This window comes from Myotis myotis, unplaced genomic scaffold, assembly GCF_014108235.1.
Source record: "Myotis myotis isolate mMyoMyo1 unplaced genomic scaffold, mMyoMyo1.p scaffold_m19_p_11, whole genome shotgun sequence".
Classification (NCBI taxonomy): domain Eukaryota; kingdom Metazoa; phylum Chordata; class Mammalia; order Chiroptera; family Vespertilionidae; genus Myotis; species Myotis myotis.
Genome location: NW_023416315.1, coordinates 18,065,336 through 18,088,803, shown reverse-complemented (window position 1 = coordinate 18,088,803; position 23,468 = coordinate 18,065,336). Strand labels below are relative to the sequence as shown.

The 23,468-nt window shown below is 36.8% G+C and overlaps 1 protein-coding gene across 1 annotated transcript in view; it reads left to right on the top strand.

Moving 5' to 3' along the window:
- The first annotated feature begins 538 nt into the window (after positions 1 to 538).
- The window catches only part of GNAT3 (G protein subunit alpha transducin 3), a 49,984-nt gene continuing 27,054 nt past the window's right edge, over positions 539 to 23,468 (top strand). Inside the window, exons 1-3 of the mRNA XM_036326982.1 lie at positions 539 to 656; positions 14,313 to 14,355; positions 19,805 to 19,946. Of these exons, the coding sequence (XP_036182875.1) occupies positions 539 to 656; positions 14,313 to 14,355; positions 19,805 to 19,946 (303 nt within the window). The remainder of the gene's footprint in view (positions 657 to 14,312; positions 14,356 to 19,804; positions 19,947 to 23,468) is intronic.

Sequence of the window (23,468 nt, the reverse complement as noted above, 5' to 3'; positions counted from 1 at the left end):
TGTTTTCTAGTTAATCAACAGATACTGAGATTCTCAACAATGTTGTATCATAATCTAATCATAATGAGACTAAAAATTTGGATGATTAAATATAAATATTCTGATAGTAATATTAAATTAATTATGAAGAATTTGGAGACTCAAACATCTAAAGATAAGATGCAAGCTTGTTTAGTTATCAGAACTTAAAATCACAGTAATAAAGATGGCCTATTAGGGTGAGATATTTTGTTTGAAATGCTCATTGCATATTATCTTCAGTATGTAGATTTTGACAACTTTTTACATATTCATATGCCATTATTTAAGGAAGATGGACAGATTTTTAAAGATGAACCAGAAATAGCCATTTAATTTGATCGGGTGACACCCTTAGATCAGGTGACAGCTCAGAAAGCATCTCCTTAGTCAAAGTAGAATCTTTGAGCATGAGAGAATGGTCTGTTGGGTACTTTAGCAGAGAACTGCTTTTGCAACCTACATTCAAACCAGAGTTGTGCTCTACATCTGGAAAAGTTTGAGCAAATAATCTGACGTGATGGGAAGCGGTATGAGTTCAGAGAGTAAGGAGTCAGCCAAAAGGTCAAAAGAACTGGAGAAAAAGCTTCAGGAAGATGCTGAGCGAGATGCAAGAACTGTAAAGTTGTTGCTATTAGGTAATGTTTTACTTCCTTTTGCTTTCAGACCCCTGATGTTTTCTTCAATTGTGTTGTATTTACTTTCCTGAAGTTTAATTTTAAGTGTAATGCCTTATGGGATATTTATTATGAAAATGTGGAAACAAATAGACTTTATGTGCACTTTGTACATATTTACTCATTTTTATTTAGTATTTTATTACGTTTTTATTCAGTAGAGAGAAAATATTAGATGACTCAATTTCTCTGTCAATAATACAATTTATTATAATTAAGAGAAAACTCATATACATTTATTATTTTACTGCTTCCTATCATAGCTCAATGTCTGTTTTTTTAATACCGAAAACAATCCTTTAATTACAAGTTATAAAGGTTGATGTTATTTTGTTTGAACAGAAATACATTGTTTGATAGTCAAGTTAATGTTATTTAATTACTGGTGCTGCTAAAACCAATTAATCTGAAGTTATTTAAATAGTAATGATAAGGTACTTAAAATTATATTAATAATATTACTCAGGCTTCTGAATACAAACTGTGATATTGTCTGAAAAATACTCCATTTAAATCCTTTTAGGATACTTAAATATTCATTGAGGTAACAAATTAGGTCTCTTCTGTCTTTTCAGTCCCTCAGAACTCAGCACAATATTTTACCACAGCTATAAATTCAATAAATTTTCAATGAATTGAAAGATAGAAAATAACCTATAAACCACACATTTTTCTAAACATTAAAAGATTCACCTGTAGTGGTCACTGGAAGAGAAATATGTTTTTGAAATAAAAATAAAGACCTATAACAGGATACAAAACAAGAGCTTTATTTTAATCATAGTTGTATGTTCCTCCTGCTCCTAGTTATGCACAAAAGGACTTCATTTCAGAATCGTGACATTTCACGTTAAATGTCCTTATACTTTATTAAATTTATTGGAGTGACATTGGTTCATAGGTTTCAAGTATACATTTCGATGATACTTGAATTGTATATTGAATTGTGTGCCCACTCCCCAAAGTCAAATCAGCTGCCATCACCATATATCCTTTATCCTTATCCTTTACTACCCTTCCACCCCCTTCCCTCTGGTAACCACCATACTGTGGTCTGCCTATGAGTTCCAGTTTTATATTCCACATCTGAGTGAAAGGATATGGTTTTCAGCTTTTACTGAATGACACACTTTGCTTAGCATAATAGTCTCACTTTTCTTTAAAGTATCCTTTTGCTCCCAGTGGCAGGTGTCTCAGACGCCAGCTGTGGGATTCCCAGCACTTGTTCCTCAGAGGAAAGGACATATTCTCTCCCTTCATGCACAGGTGCTATGGCTGCACACTTGTCCACAGCACTTGCAAGTAACCACCTAGAGCATCGCTTCTCAACCTGTGGGTCGCGACCCCTTTGGGGGTCGAACGACCCTTTCACAGGGGTCGCCTAAATATATCTTGCATATCAGATATTTACATGACGATTCATAACAGTAGCAAAATTACAGTTATGAAGTAGCAACGAAAATAATTTTATGGTTGGGGGTCACCACAACATGAGGAACTGTATTAAAGGGTCGCGGCATTAGGAAGGTTGAGAACCACTGACCTAGTGGTCGGTAACTTAAAGGATGTTGGGGCCAGCTCTTACGAAACCAGCAAACACACTTTCCCTAAAACTCCAAAGTATTCTAAGAGGCTTTGAGCAAGAGAGAAAGTAATATGGACAAAGGAAAAACAAATAAAATGTGAGAGGGAAAGTCAAGCAGTCCTACAAACATCATTAGTGGTGTTGTTTTTTTCCTTCAGGTCTAAAACCTTTACTTCTTTAATTTTCTGTGTGTTTATATTGTCAATACCACACTATATTTTTTCAAGGCTGGCATCTGAGTTTTATTATTTTAAAATATTATTCCAATTTTCTGGCTCTTATAAACATAAACCTATATGGAGTCTAAAGATTTTTAAGAATCTAGTTTAAATGAGCTTACATTTGCTAAGTTAATCAACATTTTCAAAATTTCCAGAGGGTTGCACTTATTCAAAAAATGTATATTTTGGCCCTGTCAGTGTGGGTCAGTGGTTGAGCATGGAATTATGAATCAGGAGATCACAGTTCGATTTCTAGTCAGGGCACACGCCCAGGTTGAGGGCTCAATCCTCAGGGGGGGGGGGCTGAGGGGGAAGGGGGCGGGTGGGGAGGGGGGATTGTGTGGGAGGCAGCCTATCATTGATTCTTTCTCATCATTGATGTTTTTCTCCCTCTCCCTTCCTCTCTGAAATCAATAAAAATATTTTTTCAAAAAAAAAAAAAAAAAAGAATGGCAGATGGCAGCATCTAATAGCTTACTATAATGTCCTTTTTCCCCAACAGGCAAAAAGCACTTAGGCAAATGTTTTGCATATATTTGGTTGTTTGTTTTAGATTAATTTATCTCTAATAATCAGGATAGTTTAAACATTGACTCACAAGTCTCTCACATACAAGATGTAAACCACTTATGAAGGTATTCCATATGCAGCCAAATGATGATATTTGCTAATGAGATTAAATATCCTGTCTCTCTACAAATGACTCTTGTTAACTATAATTTAATAGAACCTCTTTATATACTAATATCAGAGAACATTTTTATATTTACTTTTTCATTCAAACTCTGAACTATTGATTGAAGAACAGTATGTACCTTTTAAATCATATAACAACATGAGCAGTTAACAAAAAGTTTTACACCCCTCCATTAGGAGAAAAGGAGGGTAGGAAACCTTTACTTGTGTAGAGACCCCATGTTCTACATAAAATAAAATATGCTTCCATTTAAGATTTTAGACTTAAATTCAAAACCCATCTCCTATTTAAGCTTTCTCCAAATACTGACTCATAAATATATCAAATAGAATTTGAACCCAGAGAAATAGGATTCAAGATAAAACTGAGGGTGAGACTCATCAAAGTATAATAATATTCATTTTATTTATTAGGCTGACAAAGTAGAAGTCATGGGTTTAATTCCAGCCTCAATGTTTTATATTCAAATAGAATAAATTTGCTATTTAGAATTGTTCCCCCTTTAATATATCTGGATATGTCACTCTCTGACCATTATTTTATATTGTGCTAGAGGCCTGGTGCATGAATTCGTGCACAAGTGGGGTTCAGCCAGCCTGCCCTGATGGGGGCTGATTGGGTTGAGCTTGTGGGTGGAGGGGATGCAGGAGGTCAGCCACCCCCGGGGCCACAGGTCGGCCGGCCCCGCCCCCAATGGGGGTGCTGATTGGGGATGGGGATGATTAGGGGGGCCACAGGTGGTTGGCTGGATGGCCACACCCCTTATTGGGGGCAGGGGGCTGATAAGGAGCCAGGCTAGCCAGGGGGAGAGGCCGCCGCAGTTCATGTCATATCGACTGGTCGTTCTGGTCATTCCAGTAGATCCATCATTCTGGTATCTTGGCTTTTATATATATAGATTCTCTCTCATACTTTCCCACATTTTGTGAATTAGATCTTTGATTTAATTATACTTCCTTACAATCAAAGTCAGCTATATTAGCTATGTTCCTCTTAAAATTCTGAAATACTCTGTCCCCTTAATCTTCTACCTTAATTGACATCATAACTTCAACCCTGCATGATCCCTCCATTTACCATTGTTCTATGACACTATTTCCAATAACTTTCTCCATGGTGATGCTATTTAATGCCTCTTCAGCCCTTCCTGCTGATCTAACACCCCTCTCAGGTAAACTTTTAATTCCCTTCATTTCCAAGTGTTGTAGAATAAAATGGCAGATCATTTTCAGTTTCTTGGCTGACAAGTTGCTATTTTCAACTTTACCTGGGCCAATAATTATTTTACTTGTTCCTACTTTTCTGCTAAAATACTCCATAAGGCAGCTGTGTCTGCATTCACAGCTTCACTGTCATCCAGAACCTCCTCCCCTCCCACCTCAGCCTAGGTGGTTACCCAGGTACAAGGTAGTGATTCATCATCTACTCCTACCAGTTTTAAGAAAGTAGTAGTATTTCATTTTCATTTAAGGCCAAGGTTTGTCTGGACCTCAGTCTTTTTCAGTTTGTACTCTTTCTTGGGGACCCCATATTGGGGCTTAACTATCACTTCTGAAAGAATGACTCTAACATCCATTCTTTTGTCCAGTTTCTTGATCCATATTTGCAAACTTCTGTTATTTTCAATGACCTGATTGCACTTTGAGAGATCTCAAAAGACTTTTCTAAGGTTATCTTGCTGCCCATTCATCCCCAAAATTTGTTTTTAAGAATTCCCCAATTATATATTTTTTCCATTATCTCAACTCAATATCTCAATCTTCTTTAGCTCCTTTTTTCCCCTGATCCTTTGCCACAAAATTTAGTTTTAGCTCTATCTCTGATAAAATGGTTCTCATATTTCTCTGTTTTTCTCACTGCTTCTGTTATGGTTTTTAATATAAAAGAAAACCCTATGAAATAGATATTATTTTCTTGATTATTTAGAGAAGAAAATGAGAACTCAGGAAGGTAATTTAGTTTCTAAGATCACAAATTAGTTTACAGGAGCACAAAGCCTTTTATTTTTATCTGTGTCAGTTTTAAATGAGTACCTGAATTCTAAGTACTATGAGAACATAGAACATGTCTGCTTTCACTCTCCCCTGAATTCCTGCTTAGAGCAGCATGCTTAGTACAGGGCAGCATGAATGCATGAAAAATACCAGAATCAGAGTGTAAAATATCTCTATAAGGTGTTCATAGTGATGTAAGCATATAATTGGTATCCATCTACCTATTATCCGTTTCTATCTAAAATAGGTCTGTGTGGGGGGAAAAATCACATAATTCCATATTTTAGTTTCTTCATTTTTTAGCCTAAAGGTATATTAATAAGATAAGAAGGATGACATCTTATTAAAAATACTTCAAACTCCAAGAAGGCTCATGTTATGTTTTGAAAATAGAGTTTGGCAACAGCAGGTTCACAGTTGTGAGCATGCACAACTGTAAATCTACTTTTGCCCATCCATGCATGATCAGATATTTTTAAAACAAGTATAAAATTGGAAGCATTCAAATAAAACTTCACTAGAAAGTAAAGATAATACAGACCCACAATAACCTTTATCACAAGTGAAACATGCTTAGTTTGACTGGTAAAGTATTTTACAGTTATGATGCTCATTATTAAGATATCACAGAAATAGGTAGTCAGACATTCTAATAATTATAGAAATATATCTGACACCATAAGCTTACTAATGTGTTTCACTGAAAAAAACAACAACCCACAATATTACTTATTAAAATATTTACATTGATTTTAATCATCAGACAGTTACAGAATATTGGACACTATATTGAAGTTCATTTGAGCCATAAACTGATGACTATTGCCAGGAAGCAAGATTTCAAATGCTAAAAAAAAAAAAAGGGCTTTAGCTGGTTTGGCTCAGTGGATAGAGCATCAGCTCGCAAACTGAAGGATCATGGGTTCAACTCCTGTCCAGGGCACATACCATGGATGCAGGTCTGAGGTATGTGCAGAAGGCAACCAATCAATGTGAGACACATTGATATTTCTCTATCTCCCCTCCTCCCTTACATTCTCTCTAAAAAACATCAATGAAAAATATCCTTGAGTGAGGATTAAAAAAAAAAAAGACTTCAAATACTGAGAATAAGCTTTGCAGTTTATTTTATGTATTTGAAATTAAGAAGGGAACATAATCAATGTTACATGAAGGTGGGAGAAAGCAAGGTAGGGATTGGATTACAGGATAGCTAACAAGATTATGTACTTTTAGAGGGTGGTTACTTATTTTAAAGGTGTATTAACATAAAATAATGTATAGAAACAATAGACAGGTCTTGCTTAAAGCAAAATAAAACTTTTACTGGAGGAGTTATATGACTAGGGGCATAACAACTCACCATGACCAGCCCAGTTAGGAATTTATTATTAGACTAGATGCCCAGTGCACGAAATTCATGCATGGGATGGGGGTCCTTCAGCCCGGCCTGCACCCTCTCCAATCAGGGACCCCTCAGGCCTAAACCGGCAGTTGGACATCCCTCTCGCAATCCGGGACTGCTGGCTCCCAACCACTCGCCTGCCTGCCTGCCTGATTGCTCCTAACTGCCTCTGCCTGCCAGCTTGATCACCCCCTAACTGCCCTCCCCTGCTGGCCTGATCACCCTCTAACTGCCCTCCCTTGCCAGCCAGATTGCCCCTAGCTGCCTCTGCCTTGGCCCCCTCCACCGTGGCTTTGTCCGGAAGGTCACCTGGAAGATGTCAGGTATAATTAGCATATTACCCTCTTATTAGTATAGATCATCACCCTGTGAGGTTACTTTGTACAGAACCCTCTTTTCTTCCATAATAAAATATCTTTAAAATAGCGATGGTGGGGGAAGTTATCCCAAGAATGACTGGTTAAAATACCATTAGAACGTTTGTTAATATTACTTACCATGTTATCAAATTGAAGGAGAAAACCCAACATGACTATATCAGGAAATACACATGCAAACATACATGTTAATGAGTGGGCACGCACACACACACACACGATAAATGTGTTTCATCCATTCTTTTTTTTCTTTATTGATTAAGGTATTACATATGTGTCCTTATCTCCCCTTTGTCCCCCCATCCCCCATCCCTGCTTATGCCCTCACCCCCCTGGTGTCTGTGTCCAATGTTTATGCTTATATGCATGCATACAAGTCCTTTGGTTGATCTCGCCCCCTTACCCCCACCCTCCCCTACCTGCCCTCTGGGGTTTGACGGTCTGACCAATTCTTAATAGAAACTCTTATCAAAGTAGAAATAGAAGGCAATTTCTCTAACCAGATAAACAACATGTACAAAAACCTTCAGTAACTATCATACTCAGGGGGAAACATTTAGCATTGTTGACTACATACAGTGAGTGAACAAGGACTTAGGATGATTAATGGGAATTGCAGTTTCCTGACGTCGACCTTCTCCTCTTCAATGCTTTTTTCAGGGATTTGGGTGAAGGTGGATAAGGCAGTATTTCACAAGTGAGTAAATGTTTGGAAGAACAGAGTGACATACGAAGTCAAATTTACAGGTGACCTCAATCAGCAGAAATATTTGGCCCAAATGAGCAAAGTGGAATCAAAAGATGTCTTTAATTTGGGTTCAAATTCAACTATACAATGTAATATGTGGGAGAATTTGTTTGCTAAGAGGTGATGTGAAAAAGAAATTAGAAAAAGTTAACTGCTACAAACTCAATACAAGAGTCTGGTAAACAATGTGATAAAGCTGCAAAGAAAAAAATAAAGAAGACACACTGATCATGGCCTCTATTAAGAAAAGTGTTCTATTTAAATACAGTATCATGAGCACGCCGAAACCGGTTTGGCTCAGTGGATAGAGCGTCGGCCTGCGGACTGAAAGGTCCCAGGTTCGATTCCGGTCAAGGGCATGTACCTGGGTTGCGGGCATATCCCCAGTGGGAGATGTGCAGGAGGCAGCTGATTGATGTTTCTCTCTCATCGATGTTTCTAACTCTCTATCTCTCTCCCTTCCTCTCTGTAAAAAATCAATAAAATATATTAAAAAAAATAAAAAATAAAAATAAATATAGTATCATGAGCAAGGCAAACCCCGGTTCTATCCCTATCCTGCTACATCAGAACATCAGTGCTGTTGACAAATCTCCTGATATCCACAGAAAAATTTCAGTGCCAGTGTTTCAAAAGGACACTGGAGTGTGTTTCAGAGGGTAAGGGCTGTAAAAATCATGTTCTACAAGGAAAAATTAAAGGAATGGAACATTTTATATTTGAAAATTTTATTAGAAAATGGAGCTTGCTTCAAATATAAGGAAATGTTCAGAGCTCACTACATGTTAAAGTATGTTATGGGAATTTTATATCTCTAATTTAATCTTCCCAAACCCATTTAATAGGCAGATATTAATAATCAGGTTTTATAAAAAGGATACTGACTCTGAGATTAAACATAATCAAGACACCCAGTCAATGTCAGAAATGAGTGCAAGCTCACATTTCTTTAATTCAAAAACATGAGTATTTTTCTATTCATTTTTCTACCCTCAGTCTAGAATATCTGAAAGGTTGTCATATGGCAGAGACAGATAATTTTGTCATTGTTCCATGTGAAAGAGAAATAGTGAGTGGGAAAAAAATTAAGTTGGTTCAGAAAAGACTACCTTAAGAATCTTAAGTACCAACAGGCTTCAAACAGATGACAGCAGACACTGCATACCAATATGTCTCTGAAAGTACACTGCTTTCATATTGATTTAAAATAATTTATGCATTTAAATAATTTTGACTTGACATTAGTAGTACATACTAAAAAGAAAACAACATTATAGCAGTAATATGGGAGTCAGCTGACATAGCTTCTTAGTCTTAAATAGATCTGGGGTTTTGGATGAGTGTCATGGTCTCTATAGGACTCCTTTTCCTTTTTCTCATACCAGAATGATGAGATGTGCATAGATGGATGATTTTTAAGGTTTCTTCCTACTGTACCATTATGGGATTTTAAAGATCACCTACAAAATATTTTATGCATGATAAGAATTCAATGTGTTTATTCGAATTTTTCCTATTTCAACAAGTTGCATCAAATGAGCAATCAAGCCTTGAATGTGTTCAGTGAAGTACAGTTACAGGTATAGATATTATAAAGCTTTAAAATTGTTTTTGGTATTTGCAAATAAAAAATGTGGAATAAAATTCCCAATTTATTCTTACTAAGAATAAAATAATTTATGCATATTAATGTATGAATTAAGTATAAACTTAGATATTTAATTAATTGAAACATTATCTACTTCAAAGAAATACATGCACATTTTGTTAAAAGTCCCTTGGTACGCCTTGACCCAGAAAATAATTTTAGTAATGACTACAGTTCGGAAGGAAGAAATTATTTCAGGATGCCCTCAGCCTGTGCAAATATATTGTCTTTATATCTATATTTGGCAGTATAACATGATCTAATCTTTAAAAAAATGGAAAGTTATTGTGAACTAAGACCTAGAATCATTGAGAATGGGACTCAATAATTTATTTCTGAAATATCTTTGCAATCGAGTTTCAAATAATAAATAAAATTTTGGACAAATTGACTTTTCTTCAGGAACTTTATTCTGTTAGTGCTGTAGTTTACTATACTGGACCTTCATCTAGAAGATAGAAGTCACTGCAAAAAACAAGGAATAATTCAAAGACCTTTTGTAAGGTCTTCAAATGGTAATACTAATGTGTCATATATAGTTTCACACAGAAACTATAAGCTATTTTAAAAATGCTTATTTATTCAGTTTACCTAAATCACATCATGAATGATCAGCTAAGTTATAAAGAATCCTTCTATGATAATAACCACTTAGCCTCCTAAATACTTTTGGAAACTTGCCAGGTGTAATCAGTACGATTACTAATAGGCCATATTTATGAAGTATGAAAGACAAGTCAGAATGTACTTTAATTCTGACACAGTCAAAAAGTCACTTTTACCCTAAGTTATAATAAATTTTTGACCAGTCCATCATACAGAATGAATATAATAAACTTGGTTGTGATTATTTAGAATATTTTATGTGCTCAAAATGTTTCTTAATTGATAATGTATTAGTCCACAACACATATGCTAGTACAATTCTGGAAAATAATTTTATAAATTTTTTTTCTTATTCTCAGGATAAAAAATTTATTTAAATAAAAATGATCTAAATTACTTTCACTTCACTTAGAAATACTAGATATTATAGTATTATTTAAGAAAATGTGTTTAATGGTCAGGAATTAGACATTCTTTCTCAGTCTCTGAGTTTTTTCAAAGTTGAAACATATAATTTTATTAACCAACTAGAGGCCCGGAGCATGAATTCGTGCACAGGTGGGATCCCTCGGCTTGACCAGTGATCGGGGCCTATTGGGGCCAGCTGCGGGGAGGGACTGTGGGAGGTTGGCCGGCTGCAGGAGGTTGGCTGTGGGAACGCATTGACCACCAGCGAAACAGCTCCTGCATTGAGCATCTGCCCCCTGGTTTTCAGTGCATAGTCACAGTGACCAGTCTACCGGTCATTCGTTCGACCGGTCATAATAGTTGCTTAGGCATATATATATATATATATATATATATATATATATATACTAGATGCCTGGTGCACAAAAATTTGTGCACTTGGGGGGATCCCTCAGCCCGGTCTGTGCCCACTCGCAGTCTGGGACTCCTCAGGAGAAGTCCACCTGCTGGCTTAGGCCCACTCCCTGGGGGATCAGGCCTAAGCTGGCAATTAGACATCCCTCTGGCAGCCTGGGAGCCCTCAGGGGATGTCCACTTGCCAGCAGGGAGCAGGCCTACGCTGCCATCAGACATACTTAGCACTGCTGAGGAGGTGGGAGAGGCTTCCACCACCACTGCTGTGCTGGCAGCCATCAGCCTGGCTTGTGGCTGAGCAGAGCTCCCCCTGTGGGAACACACTGACCACCAGGGGGCAGCTCCTGCATTGAGCATCTGACCCCTGGTTGTCAGTGTGTGTCATAGTGACCAGTCATTCCCAATCGTTCTGCTGTTAGGGTCAATTTGCATATTACCCTTTTATTATATAGGATACTAGAGGCCTAGTGCACGAAATTCGTGCACGGGGGCGGGGGTGGTGGTGGTGTCCCTCAGCCCAACCTGCACCCTCTCCAATCTGGGACATCCCTCTCACAATCCAGGACTGCTGGCTCCCAAACCGCTCGCCTGCCTGATTGCCCCTAACCATTTCTGCCTGCCAGCCTGATCACCCCCTAACCACTCCCCTGCCAGCCTGATCAACGCCTAACTGCTCCCCTGCTGGCCCAATTGCCCCTAACTGCCCTCCCTTTCAGGCCTGGTCCCTCCCAACTGCCCTCTCCTGCTGGCCATCTTGTGACAGCCATCTTGTGTCCACATGGGGATGACCATCTTGTGTGTTGGAGTGATGGTCAATTTGCATATTACCTCTTTATTATATAGGACTAGAGGCCAGTGCACAAAAATTTGCGCACTCGGGGGGGTTCCCTCAGCCCTGCCTGTGCCCTCTTGCAGTCCGGGACACCTTGGGGAATGTCCAACTGATGGCTTAGGCCTTCTCCCTGGGGAATCGATCCTAAGCTAGCAGTCAGACATCCCTCTGGCAGATCAGGAGCCCTCGGGGGATGTCTGACTAACAGCTAGTTGGACACCATTAGCTCTGCCATGGAGGCAGGAGAGGCTCTTGCCACCACCACTGCGCTTGCCAGCCATGAGCCAGCTCTGGCTGAGCAGCACTACCCCTGTGGAAGTGCACTGACCACCAGGGGCAGCTCCTGCATTGAGCGTCTTCCCCCTGGTGGTCAGTGCGCATCATAGCGACCAGTCGTTCCGGTTGTTCCACTGTTAGGGTCAATTTGCATATTATCCTTTTATTATATAGGATAGATGTCACCCCAATGAATTTAATAAAAATTTAAAAATAAATTTAAATAGGGTAGTCAGGGTCTTCTGATTCAATATATATTTTGATATAATTTGAATAAAATTCTGAAATTCAGCGTTATCAAAATCATATTAGTTTTACTGACATAAAATTGTACTAGATTTGCCAAGGCTGGTGTGGCTCATTTGGTTGGGCATCATCCATGCACCAAAAGATTGGTGGTTCAATTCCTGGTCAGGTCACATGCCTAGGTAGTGGGTTCCATCCCTGTTGGGGGCATGCAGGAGGCAGCTGATCCATGTCTACCTCTCACGCCAATGCTTCTCTCTCTCTCCCTACCTTTCTCTCTAAAATTCAATAAAAAATCTTTTTTAAAAAATCATAAAAGACTTGGTAAAACAAGGCAGTTGACTGCCATGCTGGCAAAAAATATTTCTATGCATATTAGTTTTTCTGGTTTTTGGATTTTTCCTGGGATATTTTTAAATTGCTTTAGTTTGCTATTTTGAAATCTGTCCAAAATTAACAGGTAAATTGAGACTTTAAAAATATCCTTGGACCCAATTTCTGGAAATGTCAGTAATATATCAAACTTGATTCTCTAAATTTACAGAACTTAGTATGAGAAGACTAAAGATTTACTCATTGGCACTTTAGATCAGTCCCTTGGTCAATATATTTCAACATCATATTTTCATTGATAAATGTTAGTCGTAACCCAAAGGCACATCCTAAAACATATGATTTCATACCATTATAAAATACTCAGTATTCCTCAATATTTGAGAGATTTACTGGTGATTCTATCTAAAATTTTGTAAACAAATTGGTATTATTAGATTTTACCAATTCTTGTTGACACTCTGCTTTTCTCCCCTCTATAAAATCAGAACTTTCAAACTTTAAGAACTTGCCTGAATTTGCTCCTTCCTACCCCATCCCTCAGATGTCTAGGACTCACAGACAAGTAAAAACTAAAAAGTTTGGATTATATTCTATTTATACCCTATATATTATAATAATTTTTATCAAATTCTCTCATCATTTTCACTCTCGAGTAATTCAGTTTTGGTCTCTTAAGTTAGCCATCCTTATCCTATATAATAAAAGTCTAATATGCTAAGTGTCTGGTCATCCAGTTGTCCATTCAACCAATCAAAGAGTAATATGCTAATGATATGCTAAGGCCGCTCAACCACTCGCTATGACGAGCACTGACCACCAGGGGGCAGACAGTTGACCAGTTGCTATGATGTGCACTGACCACCAGGGGGCAGACACTCTGACCAGTAGGTTAGCTTGCTGCTGGGGTCCGGCCAATCAAGCCCTCCTGTGGTCCCTCCCCAGCTGGCCAACCTCCTGCGTCTCTCCCTGGCTCCGATTGTATACCAGTGGGGTCCCTCGACTTGGCCTGCACCCTCTTGCAATCTGGGACCCCTCAGGGGATGTTGGAGAGCCAGTTTTGGCTTGATCCTGCAGACCAGGCCGAGGGACCCCACTGGTGCATGGTTCGTGCACCAGGCCTCTAGTATTGTTAATAATTTTAATCATCCTTATATGAGTCCTCTTGAGTCCCCTTGCATTTATTCTACTGTTTAAAACACAACATCTCTGTAGGCCTTTTAATTCATTTACTGTTTCTCTTCTGTTTCCTTTGTTTAAACAGAAGAGAAAGTGCCTGTGTAGCAACGTAAATATGATGATGAAGACAAGAGCCCCTTCTTCAATCACAATAGGCTTTGAATAATTCTGGAAATAAAAAGTTATTGCATAGGTTTTTTTTGTGTGCTTTTTGTTGATATTATTTAATCCTACAGAATATCTGCAGAGACATTCTGGGAGAATGAAAGTGATCTAGAAATTATAAAGTTTGGACCATTTCTTTAAGATACAAAGCCAAGAGATAATCTTTCTAAAGTATGTTCAAATATAATAACAGGATTTTTTTTCCTAATGACATGTAATTCTTGCTTCAGAATATACATTCTACCTTGAAACCAAACTATATCTGGATCTATCATCAATATAGGTGGGTTTCATTTCCTTCTGCTATCCTGGAAGTAGACACCTATTACCTTTCAAGACTTAATGGAAAAATTATCCTGCTTTTTACATAGGAGAGCTGTCTGTTAAGGATTTACCCATGAGATAGTGATGTCGCAGGTTTTAATATGTATATGAATTTGATGTACATATGTCAGTTGATAACACTCCCATCTTTCTTTTCAGGAGCAGGAGAATCTGGAAAAAGTACTATTGTTAAACAAATGAAGTAAGTATATACTATTATAAATGTTTACTATTTAATATCTGTCCATCTATTTGACCATTTTAAAAATAAATACCTCTGGGAAATGTGATTGATAATCTAAATCTGCGACTTTCAACAGGTGTGCTGTGGCACACTGGCGTGCCACAAGAATTTTAAAAACATGCAACACTTGACTATTTAGTCAGGGGCACTGACCTCTTTTCCCTTAGATTGTCAAATAATAATAAAAAAATAACAACAGCCAACATAATAGTTATCCAGTGTGAATGCCCTGTATGAATCGTAAATATAGAGTTGCATCATATTGGCTACATCACATAATAACAGCGTCTTGATTGGTTAATTCTTGGTACCAGAAATCATTATATACAAGAATAGGCACCTGATTTTTTATTTTATTTTATTTCTTATTCTTGTTAATCCTCACCCAAGGATATTTAGACATCAATATGAAAGAAACATAGATTGGTTGTCTCCTGCAGGCGCTCCAACAGGGAATGAACCTACAACCCAGGTATGTGCCCTTGACCAGGAATCAAACCTTTAACCCTTCAGTGTGCAGGCCGATATTCTACCACTGAGCCACAGTGGCCAGGGGAGCACATAATTTTTAAAAAAAGTCACTTTGGAGCAAAAAGCGTAGGTTATTATTATTATTTCTTTGTAAATATATCAAAATTATATCTATTTTTTGTAATATTGGAAAAAAATGCAACTTTTTTTGGTGTGCTGCAGAATTTTAATAATTAGTTAATGTGAGCCATGAAATAAAAAAGCCTGAAGATTGCTGATTCAAATCACCCATAGTAGCAGAGCTATCACAATTTCTGTGTCAGTAATATTATAATTTTCACTTTTCTTTTAAATTTTGCATCTTCACAAGATGAATACCAAAAGCAGTTATAGTATAAATATATTAATCTGAGTATAAATAGAACTTTAATATTGTGGTCATAAGCCAGAAAGATTTTTAAATATGTCAGTCAATGATCCATTTGAATTTAGGAGAAAACTATTTTTAGCCTAATTAGTATTTTGCCTACCTGAGAATAAAATGCATATTTAAAGTTATGATTATTGTGGACTTAAATTTATTTTCTTTACTTTTTTCTCTTTATAATGAAATTAGAGGCCTGGTGCCAGGGGACATGGGGCGGGGGGGGTGTCCCTCAGCCCAACCTGCACCCTCTCCAATCTGGGACCCCTCGGGGAATGTCTGACTGCCGGTTCAGGCTAACTGCCTTTGCCTGCCAGCTAGATTGCCCCTACCTTGCCCCCTGCCAGCCTGATCGCCCCTAACCGCCTCTGTCTTGGCCCCCAGCCTAAGCCACAGTCTGGCCTCCCTCTGCGGGAGGTGACCTGGTGGATCAGGGGAAGGCGCCACCCCCATTACCCCGTTGCTGCTGCCACTGCTGGCCTGAGCCTGGCCCTGGTAGCCACTGAGGCTTTGTCCCGAAGGACATCCACCCTAATTAATATATTACCCTTTTATTAGTATAGATAAGTACACCTGCATTTCTTAATACTGAGATAATGAACACAAAAACTCTATGAATCCAGAATGTGATGCCTAAATAAATAAAATGGCAATTGATAGGTGGAGATAAATATGTGAAATTTCATGGCTCTGTCACTGCTGGAGAATTTTGAAGGACAATTGCTGCTATAGGAGAAGATGCTAATCATTTTAGCACATTTCTAATTAAATTTTCAAGGATTTTGTTCTTCAGCACATATCATGAGGGAATGTTTCCAATGAATGATGAAATTGTCTATAATCTACACCACTGTTTTTTCCCTTATTTCTGAGTAATGTGATGTGAGTTCCATATTGGTTCCCATATCAACCAATATTTAAAACCCACTTTTGAATGCTGTCACCTATATCTGTAACTACATGTTTGACCTTTTGAATGCTCCTGTCTTTGAAGTTCAGAGTTCCTTTATCCAGATCACTGCTCATATTGCTTTCGGGTTCTCAGATCCATCCCTGCACCCAGTCATCTTGTATTTCTTTATAATATTACCACTATGTTCAACTGTTTTTTTCTTGCAGGTTATAATCATGCTTGAATCCCTCTTATCCTTCTTACTTTTGCACTCTCTATAAAGTAAAGTGCAGTAAGAAAAGATATGACCATTGGGCTATATAAAAATTAAAACTTTTAAATATATTTAACCATAAATAAAATTAAAGAGAAAATAGAAAATTTGAAAACAATTATAATAAATAATTGAATACCATAATATGTAAAGAGCTATTAATTGTTAAGAAAAACAATTAGCTGCCCAATATATATAAATGTGAAGAGACTATGAACAGACCGTTTATAAGACAAAATTCAAATATCTATTAAATATATATACATATATATTTAGTTTAACCTCACTAATATAAAAAAATAAACAATAATGAGCTGTTTCTCATCTTAGTAAATTAGCAAACAATAATTGCAAAGTAATATTATTTAATAAGAGTGATGTTTTGAGAAATAAATATTTCTTATTACTACTTGTAAACTTGTTACGGCAAGTTTATAGAAATAATTTTGGCAATTATGCACAATAAGTTGATAAAATAATTATTAACTTTTTAAACATATTTTTGAGAATTTTTAATAATACAATAATTTAAATATAAAAAGATATGAAAATAAAATAATATAAATATTAAAATGTATGCACAGAGACATATCCACCTTATTTCAAATATTGAAATACAAGATAGGATAAAATACCCTAAATTAAAATTAAACATAATCAAATAGTTTGTGAAATCATGGGATTATTCACCTTTAAGATTTTGTGTCCATTATAAGTTATATGTATATGAAAAAAAATTTAATAAAAGAAAATACTAATGTTAACTGAAAAACCAAGATATAAAATTGCATAAACAGCTGTAGTTCAACAATGACAGAATAGATAATGTTTCTCCTGGTTCTGCCCCATCTCTCCCTCCTCAGAGTCTTTTAGGAATAGTCAACATGTTCACTGGCTAAGGTCAGAGGCTCTAAAATCAGATTGCATTTGCTGCCCAGTTGTACCATAAATGAAGTTAAGGCTAGTTAGTCAATGTATCTGACTACTTTTCTTACCTGCAAAATTTAGATGATCATTTTACCTACTTTAACAAGCTTTTTGCAAAAAATGAGAAGAGAAGGCAAATAGAGCACTTAAAACAGTGTGTGGCACATACTGAAAGCTTGGTGACTGTGAGCATTGTATTTGGTCATACTGATTCTTCTGCCTCGGTTACTCTCTTCCTCTTGATTATCTGGAAATAACTGTTTATGCTAGAAAATTCAACTGTCTATCACTGCTTCCACCCTGATCCCTCACTCCCAATAAAATGTATCACTTTTTCTTCTCTAGTGCATTGCACCATGCGGAGGTTGTTGCTACACATAACCACACTGTACAAAAATCAGATATGCTCTCCCTTCCTATAATCCAGTAGTCTCTAATAGAACTTTCCAGGGTGATAGAGAGGTTATATAGCTGTACTCTTCACCATGGTAGCTCCTAGCCCAGCAGTTCTCAACCTGTGGGTCGCGACCCCTTTGGGGGTCGAACGACCCTTTCACAGGGGTCGCCTAAGACCATCGGAAAACATATATAATTACATATTGTTTTTGTAATTAATCACTGTGCTTTAATTATGTTCAATTTGTAACCATGAAAATACATCCTGCATATCAGATATTTACATTACCATTCATAACAGTAGCAAAGTTACAGTTATGAAGTAGCAACGAAAATAATTTTATGGTTGAGGGTCACCACAACATGAGAAACTGTATTAAAGGGTCGCAGCATTAGGAAGGTTGAGAACCATTGTCCTAGCCACATGTAGGTATTAAGTACTTTATTGGGGCTGGTGTGATTGAGGAATTAATTTTTAATATCTTTTAATTTGAATTAATGTGTCTAGTGACTAGTCTATATTTTGGGGGGTGGGGGAAAAAAAGGACTTATTTAATTTATTCATTTTCTTCAGTGCATAATATAATATATTACAGAAAATGCCCAGTAAAAGCTTATTAATTTGAACAGAGCTAGGAATTAACTTGCAGGTAGAGAGCTCTCTTTCACAGAAATACATTTGTGCAGCTCAAAACAAGTTACTTCAAGTCCCACTGCAGCTGGACTTTTTAAAGTCTGTTTTTGTCATTTGCTTTGTGATAAATGTTTCCTTTTTCAATGCTGAAAGGAAAGGGATCAGTACTTGTGCCAGGAAGAAAATCTAAATGACCCCTATTTGTAATTGGCATTCTGATTTAATAATTAAAATAATTTTCCAATTTTAATTTTTGACTAAGAATTGGAATTTCTTTAATAAATTTATTCCTAATATATCCACAAAAATATTTTACTGCATTTTCTATAGACTTTAATTGACTACTTAATTTAATTGTTTAATATGTCAAGATAAACATGGCCATATTTACATTACAAATAACAGCAATTATTGGCAATAAGATATTAAAAGTAGAAGAGATATAGGTACTGTCTCTACCCCTTTCACTGCAGAATCCATTTAAAGATTTTAATATCTTGGGAGATAGTGTGATCTTCCCACCCCCCCACCCCCATGCTAAAGTCTCTAGGTAAATGGATACAACACAAATCTTTAATAACATGACATCCAGAATAATGCCTAATGGGCACAAAGCATTTCCAAAACAATGAGAGAGAAAAACTAACTAAAAGAAATAAGAACACATTATGCAATAAAGAAGCAATAAAGTAATTAGCATACGCAAAGATTTTAGCTTTTAATAGGTAAATCTATTTTAATCTATTTCTAAAACTATTGTAATATTTTTGAGTTCTAATTGAATGAGTGGAAGGAAAAGAAGAGTTCAGCCAAATTAAATGTCTGAGCATTTCAGCTTTGATTACTCAGTGGCACGCATGTAGTGTGACAGGAATTTAACAGCCAGGAATTACCTACATTAAAAAAAGATGCCTTTGTTACTGCTCTAAATAGAAAGCACACACTCCTATTTTTTAGAGTGTCTTAAGTGAGAGGAAAAGACATGAATTTCATACTAACTTACTTCTTTTCCTCTAGATAGCATGTGTAAACACTACTTACGCAACTTTTTCCTGGAAATCTGGGCGTTTTTTCTCTTGAAAAGAAATAAGCTTTCTAAATAAAATGTTCATGATTTTCCCATTTTTAATAGTGCTTTATCTAGAGCAAATCCTAAGTTGTCTTTATATTTAGCATTAGGAAATCAGAAAGAAAATATTGTACTAAACCCAAATGATAATAAAAATCCAAAAACCAAAAATATATTGTTCAGATTTAGCATATATATGGACAAAATTCTTCCTTTTTCAATAAATATATACTTTTATTCAAGCAAATTATTATTATGTTTTAGTATTTTTAAAAAATCAATCGTTTGGCTCATGAAAGCTTTTCATGTTTAAATTATAGGATCATCCATAAGAACGGTTACAGTGAGCAAGAATGCATGGAATTCAAAGCAGTAATTTACAGTAATACATTGCAATCTATCCTAGCTATTGTGAAAGCCATGACCACCCTCGGGATTGACTATGAAAATGCCAGAAGTGCAGTAAGTATGCTAATAATCACAGTTTTATGTCCTACAATGGAGCATGAGCGATAAAATAGTAGGACTTAATAAGCTTGTAGTAATAATCTATACCAAAAATTTAAGAATATGAATTTTAGAAACATCAATTCTGTTTCATGTAAGATTTCCAATTTTCTTTTAAATGAAATTTTTCTTTTATAACCTTATTCAACATTATCTATTCCTAGAAGTAAAACTTAATATCCAATAATATGCTATATTAGAGAAAAATACTGCTTATATTTGCTAAATACAAAAGAGTTTATTCCATAAAATCAAACTGTAAGATCTTTACCTTTATTTTCTTAGTTTCATTGTGAGTCATTTCATGGAGACTTTATTCTTAATAAAAACACTGCAGTTATTATTTCTCAGTGATCATTACAAAGACTCCGTGGCATGGAACCGATTATTTAATAATGTTATGTTTAAAAATAACTCAAAATTATGTGATTAAAATGTTTCTATAGTAAATATACTCAAGTAGTCATAGTTTTGTTATTAAGATAGCAACTAAGTAGTTTCATTTTTCTTCTATTTTCTATTTTGTAATGTAATTATTTTATGTTAAAATACATTTAAAATCAACTTGTTTTAAAACAGTTTGTGTGCAAGCATATAAAACCATTTTAGTTGACAAACAAAGCGTGTAGTATTATCCAAAGAACAATAGTTAGCCACACCCCAAAAAGGGAGTAACTGTATACAATTCTTAGGAAGAACTCACCCATTTCCCTATCCCCTCTGGGAGCAGCTGGTTGCATCCGATGACAATTGAATTGTTCTCAAAGTAATTCTTAGATACCTTGATATATGAAAATAAAAACAGAGAAGAACAGTATAGTAAGCACAAAGGAAAAAAGCGACATTTGTACTTTTCCCCATTTTCCCAGTAGTTTAGACCATGTAAAGGACCATTGGAAGCGGTTAGGATGAAAAGAAAAATATCTCATGCTAGTATTTTTTCCCCTATTTTTCTTAAAGCATAGTTGACATACAATATTACACAGGTTTCAGGTGTACAGCATAATTATTCAATGTTTATGCACCTTATGAAGTGATCACCACATTTATCTAGAAACTCTCTGTCACTGTACAAAGTTAATTTGATGCTATAGATGATATTCCCTATGCTGTACATTGCATCCCAGTGATTGATTGATTTTGTAACTGGAAGTTTGTAACTCTTATTCCCCTTCCCCCTAGTTACTCCTCCCCACAGATAGTGAAATCATAACCTATTTGTCTTTCTCTGACTTATTTTACTCTAAGTCCATCTATATTCTTACACATGGTAAGGTTCCATTTTTTATGACTAACATTCCATTATACATATGTGTGTAGATGTGTATGTTTTATATATGTGTGTGTGTGGTGCATAAAAAAACAACTGTTTGATTCATTTTTCTATTTATGGACACTCATGTTGCTTCCATATCTTGGCTATTGTGAATAATGCTGCAATGAACATAAGGACGCATATATCTTTCCGAATTAGTGTTTTTGTTTTCTTCTTGATAGCTACCCAGTAGTGAACTTACTGAATCACATAGTAGTTCTATCTTTTGGTTTTCTGAGGAAGCTCATGCTACTAATTTTAAAGAATACAGTAAATTCCATTTAGCTCTGCCTCTTCCTGACAAAGAGCACGGAAATGTCCTTGGGGCAAATCCTTTGCAAAGTGGAGTCAGGAGTTCTGCTAGGCTCTCCTTCCTTTACAGCGTAACCCAGAACTCGGCTCCAGTAAGTCACCTACTTTTCTAGGTTACAGTTTTTCTCCTTCATTAAAAGGGAAACTTGCAAGAAATGAACTCCAAACATCCTTACTGTCTTTATCATCCTAAGATGTAGTGCTCACGTTGTTATTCAAGGGTAGTTTAGTTTTCACTCTGACTGTCTTTTCCTATAAACCTAGGATGTTGAACTGGCCCTTAAAAGCCAACCTGAACTAACCCTTTTACTTAAAGATGTGAAAAAATAAGAGTCACAAAATAAGGGATTGGCCTCCCTTCAATTGCTGGAGCTTAGAGCAAAACCCACTTCTCCTGGCTTCTATTAGATTACTTCTTCCTATGCAAGGTATTTTGTAAAAATACTTGTAGTAGTTATTTTCTTTCTTCTAAGCAGTAATAATTCCCCAAATAGGTGTTCTTTCTGCATTCATTTGAGAATAATTTACTGTTTTAATTTGCATGTGTAATATTCCATATAGTTGCATCACTGAAATTGGAAATCACAACCTTGCCTATTGCTACTTATTTAAATACTAGGGGTCCAGTGCACGAATCTGTGCACCTTGAAAGGAACTGTGGGCCGAGAGGTTGTGGTGGGCACAGGGGCAGGTTTCAGCCCATCCTCTGCGCCCCTGCCCAGCCCCTCCTACCATGGCCCCCAGCCCCGTCTGCTGGCAGCCCCGCTCCCACTGCCACCGCTCCCATGTGCTGATGTGGCACCAGCCCCACTCACATCCGCTGAGTGGAGCGATTGGGGCCAGCGCCAGCAGCAAGTGTGAGCAGGGCTGGCGCCAGCAGCAGGTGTGAGCGGCGGCTGCTGCTTTAATCACCCTTCAGGACCAGGCAGAGGTGGAGAAGCCCTCAGGGGTGATCAGGGCCAGCAGCCATCACTCGCACCTGCTGACGGCACTGAGTGATTGGGGCCAGTGCTGGGCGCTGGCAGCAGATGTGAGCTCCAGGCAGGCCACAGCATGCAGGAACAAAGAATTTTCAATAACCACCAGAGGCTCACCTGGATGACAGCAACCAGTGCTCTGCCTTGGTCTGGCGCCCCCGCTCACTTGCTCTCCCATCCCGCCACGGCTAACGCCTGCCATGTTCTGCATGCGCCCCCTGGTGGTCATGTCATAGCGACTGGTTGTTTGGTTGTTCTGCCGTTTGGTCTATTTGCATATTAGAGTTTTATACAGAGAGATATTGTGTGCTTCATATAGCCCAGTGTTTGCAAAGAGGTGATTCCAGCAATCACTAAAGACCTGAAATCTGTTGGTTAAAAGTCTTAATGATCTGGTATTCAGGTGGAGTGAAGATAATAGATTCTGTACATTGCTGCCATTATTGCTAACTGAAAAATAAAAGAAATGTAATTTATTCAAAATGTGCATTGAATGGGAAAAAAAACAGATTAATTTAAGCAGCACTAAGCAACTGGCACAACATCTCAGGAGTAACTATGTTCTCAAGTATTATCACCATTGTCAGGCACTACACAGCTCATATTTTTATTTAAACTAACATAAATGATAGCGGTTTCAATCACACCCTTTAGTATTTGATTTTAGGATTAATGCATTTTATGCATCTCACTTAAACTGTGTATTCAACAGATTAATTGCTAAGCACTTTACCTATGTGTACAATTCAGAGTTCTGATTTCCTACAGCTTTCTCTTTATCTTTTTATTTGTTTATTTATGCCAGGTTATATATTCTTTTTTTTTTAATATATTTTATTGATTTTTTACAGAGAGGAAAGGAGAGAGATAGAG